The 23,046-nt window shown below is 34.1% G+C and overlaps 1 protein-coding gene across 48 annotated transcripts in view; it reads right to left on the bottom strand.

Moving 5' to 3' along the window:
* The window catches only part of ADGRL2 (adhesion G protein-coupled receptor L2), a 619,577-nt gene that overhangs the window by 131,318 nt on the left and 465,213 nt on the right, over nt 1–23,046 (bottom strand). For all 48 annotated transcript variants that reach the window (XM_072754766.1, XM_072754780.1, XM_072754755.1 and 45 more), the window contains one exon: nt 22,168–22,340. In XM_072754766.1, coding sequence (XP_072610867.1) covers nt 22,168–22,240 — 73 coding nt within the window. In that variant the 5' untranslated portion in view covers nt 22,241–22,340. The remainder of the gene's footprint in view (nt 1–22,167; nt 22,341–23,046) is intronic.

Consider the following 23,046-nt stretch of genomic DNA (forward strand, 5'->3'; position numbering starts at 1 on the left):
GGTACACAGCAAAACTACTCAATCAACATTTTCCAACGTTAGAAAAACAAATGACAATACACGTTATGTGACTATGAAGTCCATGGCATGGCATGGTAAAACAAGAACTCCATAGCAAGCTGAAAATAAGTCACATCAAATAGAAAGTAAGCAGTCTAAATAACAAACAGCACACTTACTCTCTATTACTTGGGGAGAGGGGGAATGTTAAATGTATGTACAGTTCATTTCATGTGTTTTTTAAGTTATGTAAATGATTTTTCTTCAAGTCTTTGTCTATTTGCTATCTATTTTTAACGGGGGCTAAGATTTAACTGGCCGTTATCTAAGTAATCATCCCAAATTCTTATGATTTTAAGAATTTATTCATTTACTCATGAGAGACACACAGAGAGAAGCAGAGATATAAGCAGAGAGAGAAGCAGGCTCCCTCAGGGACTCAATCTCAGGACCCTGGGATCACGACCTGAGCCAAAGGTAGAAGCTCAACCACTGAGCCACCCAAATGTCCTCAATTCTTATAATTTAAGAAATAAAATGCTAACTCAAATACTGACCCTGTTCAAGCTGGATCTCTAAAGAGGTGAGAACATGTCATGCTTCAAAAAACAGCAAAGATTAGGAAAATGCCGTATTAAGTCTCATCTCTAAATAGTTTCATAATACATTTGTTCCTGCCTTAAGAGAAAGTTTATGGGAATTGGTAAAATGATGTTCATTCTTCTCAGTTACAGTTCTTCACACCACCAACCACAAAAAAACCTGCACAAAGAACTCAATAAATGTATCATTTCCTGAGCGAAAGAACAAATGACTAATAATAAATGGAATCAAGAAGTAGTAGTAGTACTACTGGCTCAATGGCATTGGTTCTATGTACTAAACGTCATTAGGTCTGGCTTTCTCCCTTCTAACATGCCATGCATAGACTTCCAAATTTTCTACATGTAGCCTCATTTAAACCAAACTGCTTGAACCTAGGAAAAGAAGTTTCAATGGCTACAAGTTAACTGCTTATAACTCAGACAGTTAAGAGTATTATAATATTTAACTTTCATCCTCCCTGATCCAGTCTCATCTCCATAAGTCCAAATGTAGTCCATCTTTATCTTTACATTTCCTTATTTCCCTAGTGCAAACTACCCGCTAATTTTAATTTCCCATTTGAGATCAAATGTTTTACCATTCCCATACACGTTCACGGGCCACTTGTGAAAATATCCATATGATAGTAAAGATTTAAATGACAGCTGTGAGAGCAAAGATTAATTGCTACATAAACACAAAAATAATTCTTTTAAGAGGTGTATAAATGGTTATATCAATGGTATATAGCCAATAATATTTTCTTTTAAGTCACATAATGGGTTCTAAAAATTGCATTCATTTATTCAATTACATATTTAGATACTCTTATATACCAAGAACTCACAAATTTAAAATAAAAAAATAGCGGTACATTCAAATCACAATATGATCTTCCAATTGTGTATTTATTGATTGGGAACAGAATCATCTCTGTACAGAAGCTGTCAATGGATGGTGAATTTGAAAGAACTGCCACCAGAAGGAACCATCTGTGGGCTGATAGAGGTTTTTCTACTGATGTGTCAACACAATGCCAAAATATGTAGTCAATGTAGTTAAAAAATAAAGCTAAGTAAGATGTTTGGCACCAGAGACAAAAAGCATATGTTGAATGCCTACATCTTCCACTTTCTCAATAGGTTGCCTGGCGTCAAACAGATCCAGTGTGAGTGTGAATAGTGCATGTACATTAATCAACCTTTTAGAAGTCATTTCCTTTATATATATATGCATTGCTTAAAATACAAATGGCTAAATCATAGGAACCATATTCTATGCATCTAGGAACATTCCAAAACTGAAAATTAAACTGGATTTTCATTATTATACAAATTAAAAATAATCAAGACTGTTAAGTCAGACAGTCCTGGTGGACAAATGAATCTCATTTTTGCATTTATTATTGATTTAATGCTGCCTAAGTCACCTATCTATGAGTAAGTTTCCTTAGGTACAAAACTGAGAAAATAATACAAACCTCAGAGAGCTGTTGAGAACATTATCCAGGACAATGAAGAGAAAAAAATCTAGAACAGTTTTTGATACCAAGTAGGATCCAAGGGCAGCCATTGATTTTAGATTTAACTTAAAAGCAAAAAATTAGAGAAATTAAAAACTAGTTGTTTTTATACCTACAAAAAATGTTTTCCAAACTTTACCCATGTTTATTATTTAATTATTAAGGCAAGTTTCATATTAGATGCTTATTACAAATCATGAAATATTAAGGCCTTAATAATATATTTTTAATTCTGTATGTATGCTCCACTTACACATTTGTCTAAGCCTGAGCTTACCATTATTGAGTTCTTAATGGTACCAACTGATGGAGGAAAAATGTTAGGGTTCAAAGGTTCAAAAGTTAGGGCCAAGAAAGAATTCTTGAGACGTCCTTGGTGCAAAAAGGTGGTTTTATTTAAACACAGAGACAGGACCTTTGGGCAGAAAGGGCTGCACTGGGGTCATGAAGAGTGGTCCATTATATACTTTCAAGCTGGGAGGGGATATAAGCCTCCCTGGTATTTCAAGAACAGGTTTCCCGGATCCTGAGGAGGCTAGCTATTGTTGGAAAAGGTCATTTATTATTGTTTAGTGAACTCTCAGTCATGAGACCCTTCAGATGTGTATTGGTGGGTCATATGCTTGGAGGATGATTGCCAACATGTATCCTGGAGGGGTAGAGATAAAGGAAGTTTCTAAAGGAATTTTTATATGTTAAAGTAGATTTACAGGATCCTGGGGGTCAGGCCTTTTGGCCCTTAGCAAGTATTAACATCGAGGCAACTGAGTTCCTAGAGAAATGTCACTCTGTCTGTTTCAAGGACTTATCAATGAGCTGTAAGTAGTAAGGAAATTTAATAATTTTCCTTCTGCCTTTGTGCCCCACAGCAGCAACTTCATTACACTGACCATACAAATTACTGATCAAATCCACTTCTCCCTTCTCCTTTTGTATTTCTCATTTTAGTGAATTCATGATCCAACATGACTCCCCACATTCACCACTTACTATATCTAAATATTAATTGCCATTTTTACCAGCACTCAGTTCATTTGAACTAAAAATGCTCTGCTTATAAGCACTGCTGAGAAGACAAAGCCAATCTGACTATGAGCTCCTACCAGCAAACCAGACACAGTTGATTGAATAAGACTTGGTTCCTGAATGCAAGGGCAGGCGGTCTGTGATCCCAATAGAAATGGTATGATGTGACTTCACACAAGAAGGAGCGAGGCCCATGAATTTCTCTTTCTCAAGAATCTCAATTAGGGAAACCAAGGTAATTCCAGAATTAAAAGAAAGAGCTAAAGCTGTCAATGGTGGAACAAGGCTGGGTGGAGTACACTGAAGTCATCCTAAGATAAAACTGTGAGGGAGGAGAAACCATGGTAAGGCAAAGGGGAAGAAGATAAGAAAAAGACAGAGTAGACAGGAAGAAAAGCCAGCTGGTATCCTGGTATTTGGGAGAAGAACAAGTGGATGCAAAGAGAACCCATGGCAAGTAAACAGAGTTCTAAAAACTTGCTGCTCCTGATCCTGGATGGGTGCTGGATAGACCAGTTTCCTTGGATCTTTCAGCCTCCACAGGGCAAACCAGGCAGTATGACCACCACTAATCCCTAGGAAAGTCCAGGTTATTTTATTCCCACACATCATTAGTTTCACTTCCTCACCACCGATAAACCTAAATAAATAACCCTATCCCTCATTAATGATTTACCAAATCTCATCATTTATTCTACCTCTGAAATCTCAACAATTCACTCCTTTTTATCTAATTTATTGACATTTTTTTTCCCACTCTCTCATTCTTTCTCACCTAGATTACCATAAAAGTCTTAAGGGAAGGGGTATAAACAGGCAGACAGCAGGATGATGCCTTCTCACAGGCAGATTTCATTTGCCACAGCTCACCTTATCGGAATTTGTGTTTTGTTTTGTTTTTTAAAGATTTTATTTATTTATTCATGGAAGACACACACACACACACAGAGAGAGAGAGAGAGAGAGAGAGAGAGAGAGAGAGGCAGAGACACAGGCAGAGGGAGAAGCAGGCTCCATGCAGGGAACCCGACGTGGGACTCGATTCTGGGTCTCCAGAATCAGGCCCTGGGCCGAAAGCAGCACCAGGGTCACCTGGGCTGCCCAGAATTTTTGTTTTGAATGAATTACCAATGTTTCAAACTGTGCAGATACATCATTCAAAATCAATTTCTGGGGTGCCCGGCGGACTCAGTCAGGAAGAGTTGAGACCCCTGATCTTGGTCATGTGTTTAAGCCCCACAATGGGTGTGTAGCGATTACTTCAAAATAATACCTTAAAAGAATCAATTTCTGACTCCTGGTGAAAAAAAAAAATCGAATCAACTGAGAAGATACTCACATTGACAAAAATATTTTTTAAAAAAAGACAAAATAATCAATCACCTGGAGCTGAGTAGCAGCTGTCTTTTTTAAATAAGCATGCATTTTTCCAGTTTTGTTTCATTCTTTATACTCTGCCTGCTTCACTTTTCTATATTAATTGCCTGGCCCCACAGGAACTGTTCCGACATTCCCTCTCTAAGCTTTCAATAGTCAACCCCATCCAACCCAAATAAATGCTTCCAGAATAAAACTCTATAATCACCTTTGAAATTATGCAGTAATTATCCTGTCACCTACAAGATAAAACCCTAAACTCTTTCCTATGACCTATCCTATATTCTCCATCCAGTGCTATCTTTGGCCACCACCCCCTCCTTACACACGCATTTGACTACCTACAATTCCCCACACTTTTTAGTGGCAATGTTTTTGCACACGCTAGTCCTTCCCTGGAATGCCTCATTTTTCTTCAGCTGCCCAGTTTTTACTCATTCAGGTATCTCTGCTAGAAACTTTCAGCCAGGTGTGCCACCTATGCACCTTTCTCTGGTTCCCTTGTAGGTGATGTAACATAACACACTTACTGCTAAGTTCATTAAAGGCAAAAACCATGCCTCCCACACAGCACAGTCCTAGCACTAGGCAGGTGTTCAATAATTACTGATGAATAAATGATTTTTTAAACGTATCATTTCTAAAAAGTAGGCATTTTTCCAATTCTACAACAAATATGAAAATGCAGACTCAAGTTAAATAATTTGCACAAGTCACATAGCTGGTAAATAAGAGTCAGAATCTGAACTGATGGACTTTACTCCAAAACTTGCTGCCCTTGAATATATACCCTTTCTCACTCCCATGGGAAACTCTGGTATAAATGTAATTTCACTACAGGGTATGTCAGTGAAAGGAAACAGAGACCAAGTCAATACAAAAGACAATAATGTCTAATCCTAAATCAAAGCTGACAGGATAAATCCTGTGAAATGTTCAGTAGTATCACTGAATTGTGACTGGCTGTCAAAATGCCATGACAACTTTCACAGTCCTAGGCAAACTAGAGGAAACTTCATAAAATCTTCATACTTTGAGCACTTAGCGCTTCATTATCTTACCATAATGGAAAAATGATGAGAAAAAGAGAAACTGAAAGAGCAATCTACAATGGAGAAGAAAATTCAATGCCCACAGTATAGGCAAAAAGACAGACCACAAACTTTTTAAGAAAAATGTTTATGACAGTCAAGAAAACACAATTAAAAGGACTAATTAAAGGATAGTTTTGTGATTCAGGTTGTTAAATCTCAAAAAAGTAACACTATCATAAATGCTTCAAGCACAAATTAATTTCAGCAATACTTAGCAACTTGTGATATAAATTCATAAAGTATAAAAAATTCTAAATTTTTTATATAAATTTATTTTTATTGGTGTTCAATTTGCCAACATATAGAATAACACCCAGTGCACACCATAGTACTATACTGCCCAAAAATTTCTTTTAAAAACGATAGATAAACCCCACAGTTATAACATACAGTAGTATAGTATGATCAAAAAGCTTGAAAAAACAAAAAATCACCTTTACTATTCCTTTATTAATATTTAATTTGCCTTCATTTTTTTACAATCTTTTTCACAATCTTTGAAAATTTCACCGCTTATCCGCATAGGCTGCATTATCATTAAATTTTTTTAAGAGACCCCAAAATAAAGCCTAATTAAATGTTTTAGCATTCTTAAAAACACCAACCCCCACTTTTTGGCCCTCACAGTATCTCAAGGCCAACAAAATACTGACAACTATTGTTTTCAGTACATTAGAAAGTAAAACCCTTGAAAGCAATAATCTTTTTTACGCAGATGGATATAGATGTTTTCAGTGTTCTGTACAGCATCTTCATGCCACATAAGCACCTGCAGTCTTGTATTGTCCTGCTAGGCATTCCTAAAAACACCTGGGCAAGCTGTTTACTAAAAAAACTAGACATTGGAAAAGATGAGGGATAATTAGCAAATAGAACTATTCCTGGCACTCTCTCGACATTAGTGCAGAACGGAGCTCCAAGCCGGCACCTGGTGAAGGGAACTGCTAGATGTGATAATTCCAATTTACACATTCAGCACAACATTCTGTCTGCCTGTCAATTTGAAACAGTTTCCTATTCAGTGATAACAGATACCCCAAAAGAATGCAGTGTCGAAATGCTGACATGAATTTTTTATGCATCAACTAGACCCTCTCTCCTCTGGACCAGCTGCATCTGCCTTCTTCACTCTTGGAATGGACTGATGACAGTTGGGTACTTTTTTCAAGTACACCAACAACAAAAAATTGAAATTTAAGAGTAAAATTAAAGTATCAGATCTTCATGCAATCCTTAAGCACAGTCAAGAAAATAATTTAATGAAGTTGTAAAAACTTCACTGTGTAAGTGTACCTTAATTTATACGGTACAGTACTCCTTGCCTGGCAAAATCATGAAAGTACATATTTCTACTAAATGTAGAACATACTAATATTTTTTTCTAAATTGAGATCAAGAGAACAGAAGCAAGCAAGAATGAAAGACAAGACACACAGAGAGAGCATGGTAAATCAAATATTTATTTGCAAATGCTAAATAAAAAATAAAATAAAGAGAAACCTGAACCTAGATCCATGCAGTTTATTTTCTAGATACTTTCGTATAATCATAGTTTGAAAAACATCTATGTAAAGATAATTAAGCCAAGTGTTATATTCAGGAAATTATAAATTTTAGACTATTATTCCCTTTTTAGATGGAAAATATATCAACTATACTTATAAAGTACTACTATTTGGGTTTTTTCCCCCACATGTATACCAGATAATATTCAAAAATATATCTCCCCATAATAAAGTATACCTTCTTATTCCAGGTCATCACTTGGAGGATTATTCATTTGTTCTAAGAACACAGCCACTGCTCAAGCATTTCTGGAACTCTCTCTTGTATCTGCCATATGAAATGGCAACACATTCTTTTCAATTGTTTTCAGTGATGCCAAATGTTCATTTTAAGAATGAACTGATTCACTAAAATATGTATCATCCAGAAATGAAGTTAATAAAATAATGCTTTGATCTGAGAGACAGCATCATTGTTATAAAATAAGAAGTGGTAATGAACTATTAGATGTGAAGCTCATCAACTAGCACTCCAGAAACCTCAGATCAGTGGTGAGCATGTCAACGAAAACTTAAGTTCTCTGAGCAAACCTTCTAATTACAAAGTATTTAAGGTTAGAATATGTAAAAGTCCAGAATAAAGTATTTTTTAGCTCACCAATCTAAGTGAAATACTTTCTTCTGCAAAAGTAATGAATATAAAAAATTCTTCCCCTAGTTTCACTATGCATTTACCTACTAGAGAATGTCATTTTCCAACATTAGAGAGACAGAAATAGGTAGAAGACAGAAACAGACAGCATGTTAAATCAGACACTGATTTAAATGCTATTTAAATGAAGAGAATAAGAAATTTTGGTAATGTACAACAGTGATGACTATAGCTAACACTGCTGTATGATACACAGGGAAGTTGATAAGAGAGTAAATCCTAAGAATTCTCATCACAAGATTTTTTTTTTCCTTTTTTCTTTTTACTTTCTGTCCTTTTTACTCTATCTATATATGAAGATAGATGTTAGCTGAACCTACTGTGCTAATCATTTCACAATATACAGAAATCAAATCACCAAGCTGTACACCTTAAACTTATAGGTAATATATGTCAACTATTTTTCAATAAAACTAAAATAAATTTAAAAAGAAACTGAATGCCGGTATACATGTGTACACATACATAAGATAAAAACATACATACACATACAGAAGTATGTGTATATTATATACATATATAATTAAAAGGCATTTTATGAACCTTTCCCCAGCAAAGCCATCACTTCTAATATTATAAGCTGTAAACACTTTAATAATAATAAAGTCATTAAGAACATATTAACCAAAACAGTAATAATTTTCAAATGTGATGTGTAAGTCTATGTAAAATGTCATTATAATTAAACACCATTATCTATCTTAAAAATAAAATTCCCTCCGACTAGAGCTAAGCTAAAATTAAGGAATTTTCTAATTACTAAAGAACTTCACAAGCCACGATCACAAGATTTTCCTAAATGACTACATTACTCATCATTTTAAGCTGATGCCTTCATAATTACTTATCCTCCAAAAGCATTTTTCTCAAACTATAGAAAGCAAATGGCAGTATCAGCTGAGTTCATCATTAGATTTCAAGAAAGCAGCTCTATTAGGGAACAGAAATCAACATTAGCTAGCTTAGATGTAGGTTATTACCATCCAGATAATTTAAAGAACTATCAAAATCATGTAAAAACTGAAACTGCAGTCAGCAACTAGGGTTTGCTACCATTAAGTCTGAAAGTATATTTAAACTCAGCTGTTAATCCCAAAGACAGCATTCCTGCAAGCTACGTACTATGCATACAGCTACATTTGCTTTTCATATTCACAAACTCATCACATTGTTTTTGGGGATAGTGAAACTGCTCTACCATTAAAGAAGTATATATGTAAACCATTGCTTTCGTACTAACACACCTTAAATGCATTTCCCAACTATCTGAAATATTTTTCTAAGCACTATAGAACTATGAAAAAATATGGAAATAAGTGAAACATTTCCTCTGACCTCAAGGAATTCACTAAAACATATAAAACAGGTGTAAGAGGTGACCAAAAAAAAATTTTTTTTAAAGCCTTAAGTGAACAGAGAAAACTAAAGCACCTACAAACTGTTCTGTCGATTATGGTAGCTACTAGCCACTCGTGGCTACTTAAAGTAATTAATGTAAAATAATATAAAAATGTACATGTTCAGTCACATTCGCCATGGTTCAAGTGCTCAATAACCACTTGTAGCTAGTGACTGACTCTATTAGACTGCTGCTATGTAAATTCAAAGGATTCCTATTTTTACGAGAGAAAGTATCCTAAAAGGTGCTAGTTTTTGAAAAGTATCCTAATAAACAAATGGGAACTGAACAGGTGGAAGGGTGGATTTCTTGGCATTGTTTTTAAGGGACACTTAGTAACATAGCTAGGCTGGAGCAAAGAGAGGAAAATCTCACTTTGAAATCAAAGTTCAAGTCCCTGAGCTTTATGCTATGCCTTTTAGACCTGGTTTTACTCAGTGAAACACTCCTCACAGAATCAACGTGATTAAAGGAAATAATGTGTCAATAAGTAAAGACTTACTGGTGAAGTGGTAAAAAGGGTCAGGAGAGAGGAAGAGAATGGATAAAGAGGACTCTAAGGGTGCTAAGAAAGAGAACAGAACTGCTGGCTTTTAACTTCATTGACTGTATTAAACTAATCTTAAACAGCTATAAGGCTCTACTGAAATGTTACGGTTAAGCCTCAGAATGGTCTGTTCATGCCAGGAAGTGGTTTTTGTTTTTGATTTTGTTTTGTTTTTTTTTCTGAATACTTTGCTCTAGCACTCGGATTAGTAAGGAACCAAAGTGGTATCCAACACAAACAGCCATGAAGAAAGTTTACTTTGGTAAAAGTGTGCAAAATGATGGTGGAATCTTGTAGTGCAGAGAAAAAGTATTCAGGAAGGGTGAGTTAAATACTGAGTCGTCTACTGACTGCAGCACAGTGGCACACTGTCCACCATACCGTGTGTCCTTGTGCTTAGTGGCACATAGCATTTCCAACTGTCAGTGATTCCTGATCTGTGTTCCACTGAAAAGCATTCCTAAACACAGAAGTGCTAGTCATCCAAATTATTTATTTATATGTCTCTTCTAAAGCTATGTATTTGAAGCTGTCAAAAACTGCACACCAAGAATTACAAAGCAAACAGACATTACAAAGGTTTCCACTGTGACAAATTTCTTTCATGTTTTACTACTTTACTAAAACACGTGATCTTAAGACATATTTATATATGTATCAGTATCACAATGAAGTCAACCTTCCCAAAAGACCAAAATATCACTTAAAATTAAACTCAGTTCAATCTTTTTTTTTTTTTTTTTTTTTTTTTTTAAGCAAAATTACTAGAAACATTTGTTTGGACCTTGTCAGAAGGGTTTCAATTTTACATCATTACGTTTTAACTTGCCTAATCAGTTGAACAAAAGTACTTTATGTAAAATGATTCTTTTAGTTGCCTTAGCTACAAATCCCTGCAGGATACTATAATTGAAATCTACTCACGTAAGTTAGGAATAATTAGGGCCCCAAATTAAGCCAAACACAAAGTTAATTCAAACAGTCAGCTGCTGTCATTTAAATGGTTACGGAGTTTTATTGTTGCTTAACATTTCTGAATGCTTTAAAATGTACTTTGTTCTTCTAGTCTATATTTAATATTTTAGTACAAATAGAAATGGGATCAAGAAGCAAAGATTCACCAGCGTTTAGGTTGCAGTAACACCTAAACCCAGTCTTTCTCACTAAAGGTTTTCCACATGATTTTCGCTATCAGTCAATTAACAACACGGTTGAAAGAATGGAGTGACAGCTCTCAAAGGCAAGCTTTCTGGTAAATAAAGAGGGATCACAGAATGTACCCTGAGTGCCATTAATGCAGGAAAGTAAGAGCTTTTGAAAGCTAACAAGGATACTCTCTATTTGCCTAAACTCTAAAACAAAGCAAAGGATTAAATGGGCTTCCTGTTGTAAGCAAACAAAAGATAATGTCTAAACCCCATACCTGAAGGAGGGGCTCCAAAGGCAGGCCTTCAACTATTTTAATGGTGACTGCTAATCAGTGTGAACTGATAAACTAAATATAGTAAAAGTTAAAATCACTGTTGCCTTATTTCAGTTTTTCAGTGTTGAGGCAGTAAATCATTCTTAGCAATGGTTTGTACTTTCAAAAAGAAACTGTGATTTTTGAAAAAATACAGGCCTGTGACTGTATAACTTCTCAAAGGTCATCAGAAAGTGGCAGTTAGCAAGTTTTAATACTGCTTTTAATCTGCAATGGTAATGTTTAAAAAAAAACTAAATTTATGATTTTTTCAGTTACAGCCATTAAGTTAAACAACGCTAAGCAATAGATCTATTTTATTTTATTTTTTAAAAAAAGATTTTACTTATTTATTCATGAGAGACACACAAAGAGGCAGAGTCATAGGCAGAGGGAGAAGCAAGCAGGCTCCCTGCAGGGAGCCTGAGGCAGGCGATCCCAGGGCCTCCGGATCAGGACCTGAGCTAAAAAGGCAGATGCTCCACCACTGAGCCACCCAGGTGCCCCCAGCAATATATCTTAAATTAAATCTTAAATATCCTTGAGTGAAAGCCTCATGAGATAGGAAAATATACCAGTGATCTGAAGCTATATATGAAGTTCTTCGGAAAGAAAAACGGACTGGCAGTTAAGTAGAGCTTGGCAGAGGGATGGTCTCTGCAGATCTTTTTTAGTTTCTTCATCAATAAATTGAAAATTTCTATAACAACTAATCTCCAAGTTGTGATACTAAGTCTATAATTTTTCAATCCTACCAAAAAATAAAAACAAAAATATTTTGACCTCTAAGATATCTACATAAAACTTTGTTGAAAATTTGCTCTTCAGTTACTTTTCAGCTGGCCTTAAAAAGCTGAAGAATCTAATAAATTTCATGAAGAAATAAATGTAATTTGTGATTTGTATTATCATAAATCTAAAGTAAATCACATCAGTAATCTATCTTTATCTCTGACAGGAAAAGTAAAAGGAGATTAGGTCCACCACTAAAAATAAATAAAATCTTTCATTACGTATAATACTGCAAAGTAGAAAAATCATTAAATAACCTTAAGCAGATAAAATATCTTTAAGCTGTTTTTGATAACCAGTTTACATTCCAGTATTCCTACCCTCTACTCTCTTAATGGGCTAACATATCAGGATATTAATGCTGAAGTGAAAATGACAAGAATTCTTATTTTTTTAAATTTCATGGACTTTGAAAAATTAGTAAAATATTAACTTTTTCCGAATAGGTTAAGAAAATACACAGTTTTGCATTACATGATGTTATAGTGTTATTTTAAGTAGTAAACACATTTGTAGTAAAATGCTATTACAAATAATGTTTCCACATAACACAATGAAAGTAGGACACACCAATGGGGAATAGAAGGAAATATTAGGGAGAAAGGGTCAGGCTGCATTGTTACTCTGGGATCTTTCAAAACAAATCATCAGATAAAAGGTCAAAAGAAAGCATACAGAATTGGATTAGGAGTGTAATAAAATATAAAAATGTTCAGTAAAGTTTCAAGATAGCTTAGTTCCTTTTTTAAATATAAAGTACAAAACTGAAAGCGATGTTTTTTTTCTGTATTTCAACTATGCTGTTAAGGTTAGAAACAAACTTTGATTTGCATTGGTAGAAATCACTGTCGTGTAAAATTTGATCTTCTAGACTAAACATTTTAAGAACCAAAACTCCTTGATACAGATGTCCTCTCACAGACCAGCAACCTCAGCATCACCTGGGAGCTTATTAGAAATGCAGACTCTGGAGGCCCATCCTGGATTACTGAGTCGGAATATACATTTTAACAAGATCCCCAAGTGATTTATGCGTGCATTAAATTTTGAGGGACATTGTTCTAGATAAACAAACAGATTGAAAGCATCCAGCATGTCTTCCTTAGGTTTCTCTTTCTCCTGTACACATCTCTTCCTGACTCCTCCTCTCCCTGGATCATAACACATATTGTCTTTTCCTAGATGAGCCTCCCTGTCCTTGCGCTGGATCCCATTTCTGCCTGGAAACAAATTCAGGTATCCAACCCAGCTACTAAAAAGGAAATTATAAAAAGTACTTTCCTTAAACAATGAAATATGCTGCAATGTTTTAATATACCTGTCTCCTTCACTCACCAACTTTTGAATTTCTCACCCCACCCCCAGCAACAACTCCAGCCATCCTTTCTATTCCGTTCGACTGTTATGAAGTCCCTGACTCTTACAAACACATTATATTGCTTCTAATCGAAACTTGATTATTAGATATATCTACCACCTGGTTGAGATTTTCATACTACAAAAAAAAAAAAAAATGAAGAATCAAGAAAGGGAGAAAGAACAAATGATTAACACAAACATGCAAAGAGATAGGTACAAAATAGAAGTAAGCGTTCTATAAATAACCGGCAAAATAAATGAGAATTTTTTATTTAATCTCTTTTTTTAGATTAAACCCTTATGCCAAACAAAGCTCCATCTCTGAATCCCTTTATTTTTTCTAGAAAATTTCTTGCATTTCTTGATACTCCAAAATTTCTAAAATGCAACCTCTATTTTTTTTTTAAGATTTTATTTATTTATTCAGGAGAGACACAGAGAGACAGAGACAGACAGACAGAGAGGCAGAGACACAGGTAGAGGGAGAAGCAAGCTCCACGCAGGAAGCCCGATGCGGGACTCGATCACAGGACCCTGGGATCACGACCTGAGCCAAAAGCAGATGCTCAACTGCTGAGCCACCCGAGAAGCCCATGACCTCTATTTTTACTATGAGGTATTTTAATTATTGCTGTTATGCTTTTTACTCATTCTTCTCTCACAAAAAAAAAATCTCTAAAAAATAAAGTTTATCAAACAGACTAGATACAAAAAAAAAAAATCATTTAAGCAGAGAAGAGCACTATTACTGGAATCAGAACAGTAACAGTGACATTTTATCCATAACTCACTCTGTATAGAGATCCCTTGTGTTTTTTCTTTTTTTTACTTATTGTTCATTGTCCTTTTTTTCATATGGATATGTCCTAATTTTATTTACCTTGTTAGTTAAAATCTGATTCACACTAAACAACTTAAATATTATTCACTTAATTTTAAAATAATTGACTGACAGCGCTCACCTAATAACAAAATCAATTCCTAACAGATTAAAAATTTAAATTTAAGAGCTACAAGAAATATAAATGAATCTATATTTAAAATTTATATTTGAAATTTTCATTGAAAAATTAAGCAAAATAAAATGAATTATAAAGCAAACAAATGTTTTTCACAAAAAAATGACAAAAGGATATTATCAGAGTCTAAAAATAAGAAAAGCAATAACAACATAAACAGAAAAGTTGACAAAGGTAGTGAAAAAATTTCACATCAAAATTATTACTAGCCAATACATAAATCCATGAAAACTATTTTTTCTCACAATTAGCCCCAAATTATAAATTTAATTTTCAGATACCCTTTTTTCTCATAGCAATGGGTCAATTCTTCTAAAAATTTAAAATCAATGCTGGTAAATATGTAAGATTGATACTTTCACACACTGGTAATCAAAACAGTGGTATATCATTCAGATAAAACAGTATGGAAGATGTCCACATGCCTGATATAATAATCAGAATTCTAGAATTCCAGTCTCAGGAAATAAGCAGATATTATGGAAGAGATTTACACAGGTATTTATTTTACTTATACTTGAAAGAAATTAAGTTCCCTTGGCCAATGAGTACAGACAGGGAATTAAATCATTTTTGACATATATATGATAAGTTACCATGCAGGTGTTAAAATCCATTATCTAAATATATAATGACATGGTAATACAAGTTATGATAATATATGAAAAAATCAGAATATAAAAGTATATGGAGGGGATCCCTGGGTGGCTCAGCGGTTTGGTACCTGCCTTTGTCCCAGGGCATGATCCTGGAGTCCCGGGATCAAGTCCCATATCAGGCTTCCTGCATGGAGCCTGCTTCTCCCTCTGCCTGTGTCTCTGCCTCTCTCTGTGGGTCTCTCATGAATAAATAAATAAAAATCTTAAAAAAAAAAAAGTATGTGGAAAAAAAGAAGCTAATTTTGTTTCACACATCATAATTTTGTTTTCTCCATAGTATCAAGTATGTTGGTGCGCCGCCTCAGTGGTTCAGTTGGTTAAGTGTCTATCTGGGATCAGGTCTTGATCCCAGATCAAGCCCCACATTGGACTCCCTGCTCAGCGGAACCTGCTTCTCCCTCTCCCTTTGCCCTTTCTCAGCTCATTTGTTTGCTCTTGCTCTTGCTCACATATGCATGTGTTCACTCTCAAATAAATAAATAAAAATCTTAAAGAAAAAAAAATCAAGTATGTTGGGAAAAAAAAAAGAAATGTTCCATGGTTATAACAAGATCCTACAATTATGAACAATTTTAAAAGCTTACCTCAACTTCTTAATTTTTTTATCTTTTCTTATGACAACGTACTACATTCAAAATCAGAAGAGGGGAAAAGGTACTTTTAAGAAAGAAAAAAAAAAACAAAACAAAAAAAAACAAAGCCCTCCAAACAAGAATAATGGCAGACATAAAAGTCAAACTCGGTGGAGTCCCATGCTGATAAGGAGGGATTATAAATGTTGTTTTTGCTTCCTGAAGCTCGGATATGGAATTCCCTTCTCAGCCTTACATTTTAGCCAAGAGATCCCAGGGCTGAGGCTAGGTATTCTCCTGGAATCACTTCTGTCAAGTTGACAAAAGGAGTTCAAGAATAGGGTTGAAAGATGTCATGAGATATTCACTAATCCACATTGATGTCTAATACATGTAGACCGCACGGCTGTCATATGTCATTCTCTGTCATGCAGGAAGTGAAAAGAAAATAAAGAGTACCATAGGGTACCAAGCATATGTTTCAGTAAAACACTCCCTTAGTAATGTGGCAGATAAATCGGTTCTTGGAGATATACCAATTCTACATTAATAGTCAGAAGTGCTCAATCACTTGTATTATCGTATTCTCTAATATCACAACCTAAGTATATGACATATAAAAAAGTGAAAAGGTGTATTAATTCACAAAATGAAGCAAAAGATTCATCAAAACTGAAATTACTCAGTAAGGAGTAATTAACACAATTGCTGTTTGACAAAATTAAGATGTTTTACATGCTTCCTATGCTTTTAATTAAGCTACCTTTAATAATATTGATCTTTCAAAAATATAACAATAACTGTGACAAGTGCCTAATATGGATGTAAAATCTATATTTCATGTATTTCTCTTATATGGACAAGTTTATAACCTCTTTACTTTTAGCAAAGTATTCTTTCATAACAACAGATTTATTTATTTAGCATTTGATGCAGTCTTTTCTGTCAGAAAACGGAGGCTTGTAAAAATTGAACAGCCAGCAATACAATGTTATTGAGGTCTGCTCGGTGGCTGTTGTGTGTGACACACTGATTTATAGCACTTTTCCACCAGCAACAGACCCACCTGTGAATCAACACAGACCATGGATAAACAAACCTTTTCTAACACTGGAAAAGAACAAAAGAGCATGAAATAAGGTAGAGAGTAGGATGAAAAGTGGGAAGAAAGTTGCAACAATCAAGCCCTGGAATCTAATCTTCAACATATGAAATACAGCATATTTTGACACTGAATATTGGTACATAAGATGACAAATGTATGTTCTAAACCACTTTTTTTAAAGATGCCAGTGTCTCCTAGTAAGTTTAGTCTTATTTTTTCAATTTTGAGTCATATTCTGAACAAATAAACCTTGTTCCTGAATCCTGGTAGTAATACGGTAATGCATTTGGTTTTTACAAGATAAGAAATAACATTATATAATTTGTAAATGGCATTAATATTTATATTTTAAAAACTGAATTACATCACTACCTATGCAGAGGAAAGCTGCTGCAATCAAATTACATTACACTCATATAATACAATAAAGTGTCCTAAGAGCAATATAGTTGGGTACTTTCTCAAGGAGTCAAATCACATTGATCTACACTAAACATATAAATAAAATCATTATTTTAAAAAATGCAGTTTTAAACCAACGTTAATTTACATAATTTGTGAATTTAAAAAATAAGGTTACATTTGCTATTCAGCCAACACAGATATGCTGCACGATTCCTATTAATTTAATGAGAGTAGTGACTCCCATTAAGTTTAATAGGAGTCATATGGCCAAATCTCCACATACCTTGCTGAAAATTTACTTCCTAGCTTTCAAATAATCAGAAATATACTGAAATGAACAAAAGTAGTCAATTTTGCTAGACTGGGAAATCTGAAGTCCCTACAGTAAGTCAGTTCAGCATTTTCATAGCAATGGCCATGTAGTTATTCCCAACAAGAAAAAGAACGCGGTTATCACAATGAAGAGACAAACTGAAGCAAGGGTTTAGGAGCTCTGAAAATGTAGCATTTACTCTTACACAGAATATATGTCCTGTTTTTTTACAGTCTGGAGCCAATTTTTCCTTTTTTTTTTTAATTTTTTCCCCTTCTCAATACACTGTCAAGAAAGGAGAGGGGAAATCCCTTTTTAGAGCCTTAAATTATGCCCAAGAAGCCTGATTGGAGGAATAAAAAGCCACATGAAGAGATACAGATAGTAATTCCTCCTGTAGTAATTCCTTGTAATCAACTGGCTATAACTACTTCCGGATCCCAGTGAATTATTTAATTTCTTTTCAAAAACACTTTCAAAAAAGTTACTTTATATCCAATATGCATGCATCCCTACACCTCACCTCAACCACCTACACACATACAATACTACAATGGCTAACTGTGATGCTGAGGGACATCATCCACCAAATTTGTCAGAAATGCAATGCTTGGATGGCACCCCAGACCTTCTCTAGGTGATTCTGATGCTCTTAAGAACCACTACAATACTTTATTCCACACCATGCTGTTTCTCTGTTGATTTTTTTCCTTCACCACCATGCTCACCCACTGCTTTTACGTACTTATTCAACTTATACTGAATCACCATCACTTGCAGCTGGAAGCCTTTTCCTGACATACATCCAACCCCCCTCTACTCTTCATCTCAATGCTTCTGTGAATATCATCCATAATGGCACTAACTAACCTATTATTACAACTGTTTATTATCCTCTCTCTATTAAGACTATGACTCTCTTCCAAGATTTCTTGTATTTATGTGATGGATTTAAAATGAGTACTTATAATTATAAGCCAGGCATCATTCTAGGCACTTGGACACACTGATGAAATAAACAAAAAACAAGTGTTGCCCCTGTGATGCTGACAATAGTGTATATGGAAATAAAATTTTATACATTTTCTAATATGTGCATATAAATAAAAGAATGAATGAATACAGGTCTGAATTATTTTAATCCTTAAGTTTAACCTTGGATAAAAAGCTACTACTCCTTCCAAATTATGATCAGTCTGAAGGAAATAGCCAAATATTATTTTTCTATAGGCAAACATTATTTTTTAGTAAGATATCATTAATACAAAAGTCATTGTAAAATATGCTTAGACAATTTAAGAGTACATTTAAAATCGGTAAGAGACTATTTCTACAACAGCATTCTTAAATCTTCTGGATATATGTACAATAGGTAAAACTGTATCTTGCATATCTGGCATTTATACGGGTATAACATTCTTTTTGAAATAAGGATAAATAACAATATAATTTGAGCAGATTAAAATTTTCACTAATGAAATCTAATTAAATACTCACTGCATAAAATATTCAACCTGAAATCCATCTTAAAACCGACTTTGCTGAAGAACTGCTATTATTTGTAACTTGTCACTCGAGCAAGCCTTCACATGTCTGACTTATGCTTGCCAGGGCTCCATTATATAGCATAATTTAATTCTCTAGGACACAAAAATTCAATTTACTTTCCTACTTACTGATACATGATTCCACAGTGGTTACTCTGCTTATAAAAATTGGCCAAAAGAATCAAAGCACGCCAGTTTCTCAACAAAACTGATTTTTGAAGGGCTTGAGATTAGTTCTCTAGGAATAAAATCAATTCTAAGAAAAACTTACAAAACATTTTGAAAGTCTGATCTTTCATAATCATTTTTTATTTGGAAATTCTAAACAATTTTCAAAAATACGCAAGGGAGAACAGACTCTAAGAATAAACAAAACATTGTTCCTATTTTGCAAAAACAAGTAAATTTAACGGGTGATACTTGATTCTTAAACACTACTTCACAAGAGACAGAGACAGAGAGAGAGATAAGCTAATTCTAACAATTAAACCTTATATAATTAGATTTTACTGTTGTAAAATGTAAAAATAATCTTCAGTAGTTTGTTCTAAAGAACTATGTATACAAAACATGACATATTTAGAATGTTTACCTGAACATTAAAACAAGTCCTTGCAAATGTGGAAATTTACCTCTCATCTGATGTAAAAATAAATCCAAAAGTTATGTTTGGCCTTTAAAATAATATACGAAAGTGAAACACTATTGTAAAGAGGAAACATAAAAGCTCTGAAGAAGGCAAGTCCATCGCTAAATATAATACACAGGCTTGTTTTGTTTTTGCTTTGATCTTAATTAGCTGATACTACATAAAATCTACGTCTGGTTTCTACTGCAAAGACAGAAGACCAGCAAAACCAGGCTAAATACTGGAATGGCAACCATGGGTCCTCTGGCAAGCATTCTCCTGTCTACTGTAGACCTCCACTGGCCTAATGCACTGAAGTTATTACTTCGCCTGCTCGACCCCAGTAGGTACTTACAGTTTCTCCCCCCGCACAAGACTGGGAGCTCCTCAAGAGCAGGAACTGTGCCTGGTGCATTTCAGAATCCTAAGCACCTGGCTCAGTGTAGTCACTCAATAAATGAGAAAGGAAGAAACCACCTAGGAAACTTCATCTGAGTTGTATCTGCAAGAATCCAAAAACTAACACAAAAAGTGCTCATCTCTGTAAGATTTGAAAAGGTAACCATCATGTAAGGGCTCTGAAGAAACTTAATAGCTGAATGGTTCAATTTATAACTTCTTTCCTGTGTTCTCATACCTCACTTTGATTGGTTTTCTCTCTAGGTGATCACAGAACATTATCTGCTTTCTGGCAATAAAGGACTATCATGTCATGTAAAACTTTTCTAAGACAAAACCATGTGGTGCTGGATCAGTATTCTAACAGTGTGCATTAACACTGTCTACTCTTACAGCTGGCTGTGTGGATTCCTCCCAGGTTCTTTTTACCCGTAGGAGGGAACTGCTTCAAAAGCAACACCCCCCGGCCTGATGCGCCAAAAATGAAATTTCTCTTAACAGCAGATATGAATCCTGACCTGATAGGTGACACTAGAAATAAAACTGCAGTATCTCATGAAAAAGTCTCTGTTTGCTAGCCCCCCTGCTGAGTTAAGCTTCTGTGCCAGCAAAGTGGTCTCTATCTTGATTGGAAAATTTTTCATTATGTGGACTAATGAGCCATTGGTCCACACCTGGAATCTTTCTTGAATGTATAAAAACATTCAAACATAACAGCAGGAATTCAGTTAGTTTTCCCTCCCAAAAAAACAGATGCAAAATTATAGACTATACACAAGATTTTCATAACAATTCAAGCCACGGATTCATATTCTTAAACTCAGTTTCTGCTTGTTGTTTATCATTATGGTACCATTCATTCAGACATATTACATTTTACTGTTAGATCTGATGTATCTTTCAATTCTGATGCAAAGAGTAGTATCTTCTAAAAAACAGAATATTAACCCATCTGTAACTTTGAAGCGTGACTTAAATCCAAGTGAACATTTACTTTCTGAATACAGAACTTCTTATTTTAAAATATTTCCAAATATGTTATCTATTTGAATTATATTATTAAGTTGTGTCAATATATTGAAAGCAGGGAACAGGGAAGGCAAGAAGAAAATGATGAAATATAATTCTGGAACAGCAATTCAGATACAATTGTTTCAGCAAAATTAAAATGTTAACACTGAAGCTTATTACAAAGATGCTGAAACAATAAGCTTCTATTAGTTGACAGCACACCTCTTTGTCTCCACCTGTCATTTTATTAATAGGTATAAATGGGATCACTTAAAAGTACATAAAAAACCAGTTTTAAAATTCCAAAATATTTTCTTCAAGAATATTTAATTGAGGCAAATAAAATCCATGCATTTCTCAGAGATTTTTGTATTCTTCACAGATTTTAGAAGATTAATATAGTTTCACACTGAATACATAACTACCACTATCAAATAGCTATAAAATTAACATATCTTAGCTCCATATTAACTTCTGACCTGCTCTATAAAAAGCACCTGAAAGGGTGTTATTTTCACATGGAAATAATATGTAAGACTAAAGAAATAACTGATATCAAGAAATCTATACAGTAATTAATAAATGATGGTTCCGATTATTTCAGTAAGCCTCAAAAGTGCAGGTAGTTCTTTAAAATCAGACCCATCTTCAAAAAGATATATATAACATTCAAAAGGGAGAACTACAAAAAATATATTTTCCGGAAGATAAGAAAAAATTTTATTTAGGAGATTCAGAACTAAATTATGTCTCCACTTAAGAAGTAAACAAACTAAAAAACTGACATAAAATACTTACAATTTAACTGGAATAAATTTGGTCAATAAGTGTAAAATAAACACGAAAGCAAAGCTTTCATTTACTTCTCTCAGGATTATTAATGATAATATTTTACAAATTTATATGAAACATAAATTCAGATTTCTAGCACTTTCTTCCATACCATAGCTGTGTGTAATGAAAATAAATTCAACCACCAAAAAAAGAATTTGACATTTGGGAAATCTTTTTAACCGCTACTTTTTGAAATAATGAAACTCATTCTAGCCACTTCAAAAATAGAGTAGATTGCACAGTTTAAATTAAGTTCACTCAGATTTAAAAAAATAAAATTTAAATTGCATCTTACCTTCTGTATTCGGTAAGAAGCTGATTATAATGACAAACCACAGACTTCGCATTCTGCAACCAGAAGACACCATTATTGATCCCTTTAAATATTTTCTTTGTATTCCTTAATGAATCTAGTTATAAATGCCCAGCTTCATCGAACCCAGCAGTCTGCATCATTGATCCTCATATCTGAAAAACAAACAAATCCATCATTTACTCTTATGGTCCTGTTACGTCACACACAAAAAAAGCAAAAATAATAACAACAAGTCTTTCCCTCCTGGCCTCCATCTATTTCATAGGTATAAAAAAATAAATGCTATATGTTTTGATTCTATATCCAATACAGGAGCTTTTCCTACATACTGGATACCTGGGCCTTACAAGAACATAAAGAAAACGATCAAAGCTCAAAAAACATTTATAGATAACCATGACATACGAATTCACAGAATAGTTATATAAATCCCTGATGATGATTTTTTTCTTTGAAAAGCTTAGGAAGTCATTCTAGAACAATACATCTGTCTCTCTTAGCCACATACCAATCTTTTTTATCAAATTACTAGCTTCAGTATATAATGCCTCTAATAACGTTTTATAAACACACTTTTTTTTGTTTTTGTTTCTAGTGATGGTAACAGCAATATTATCTAATATTTTATCCTGTTGTCTTCAAGGACAGATGAGTGATATAATTAAGCAGTTTTATTTTCTATTAAGGATGTACAATTTTTAACACTTGGATGTACATTAATTTATATAACAATGGCATTCCAAAAGCACCACATTCCTAAACACTACATATTAATTTGCTATATTTATTCATAGAGGAAGCAGTTTAATGAAGGATCTCTTTACTATTTCATTTTAAAGATTTAGATTTTCATAGATT

The sequence above is a fragment of the Vulpes vulpes genome, chromosome 3, assembly GCF_048418805.1.
Source record: "Vulpes vulpes isolate BD-2025 chromosome 3, VulVul3, whole genome shotgun sequence".
Taxonomy (NCBI): Eukaryota; Metazoa; Chordata; class Mammalia; order Carnivora; family Canidae; genus Vulpes; species Vulpes vulpes.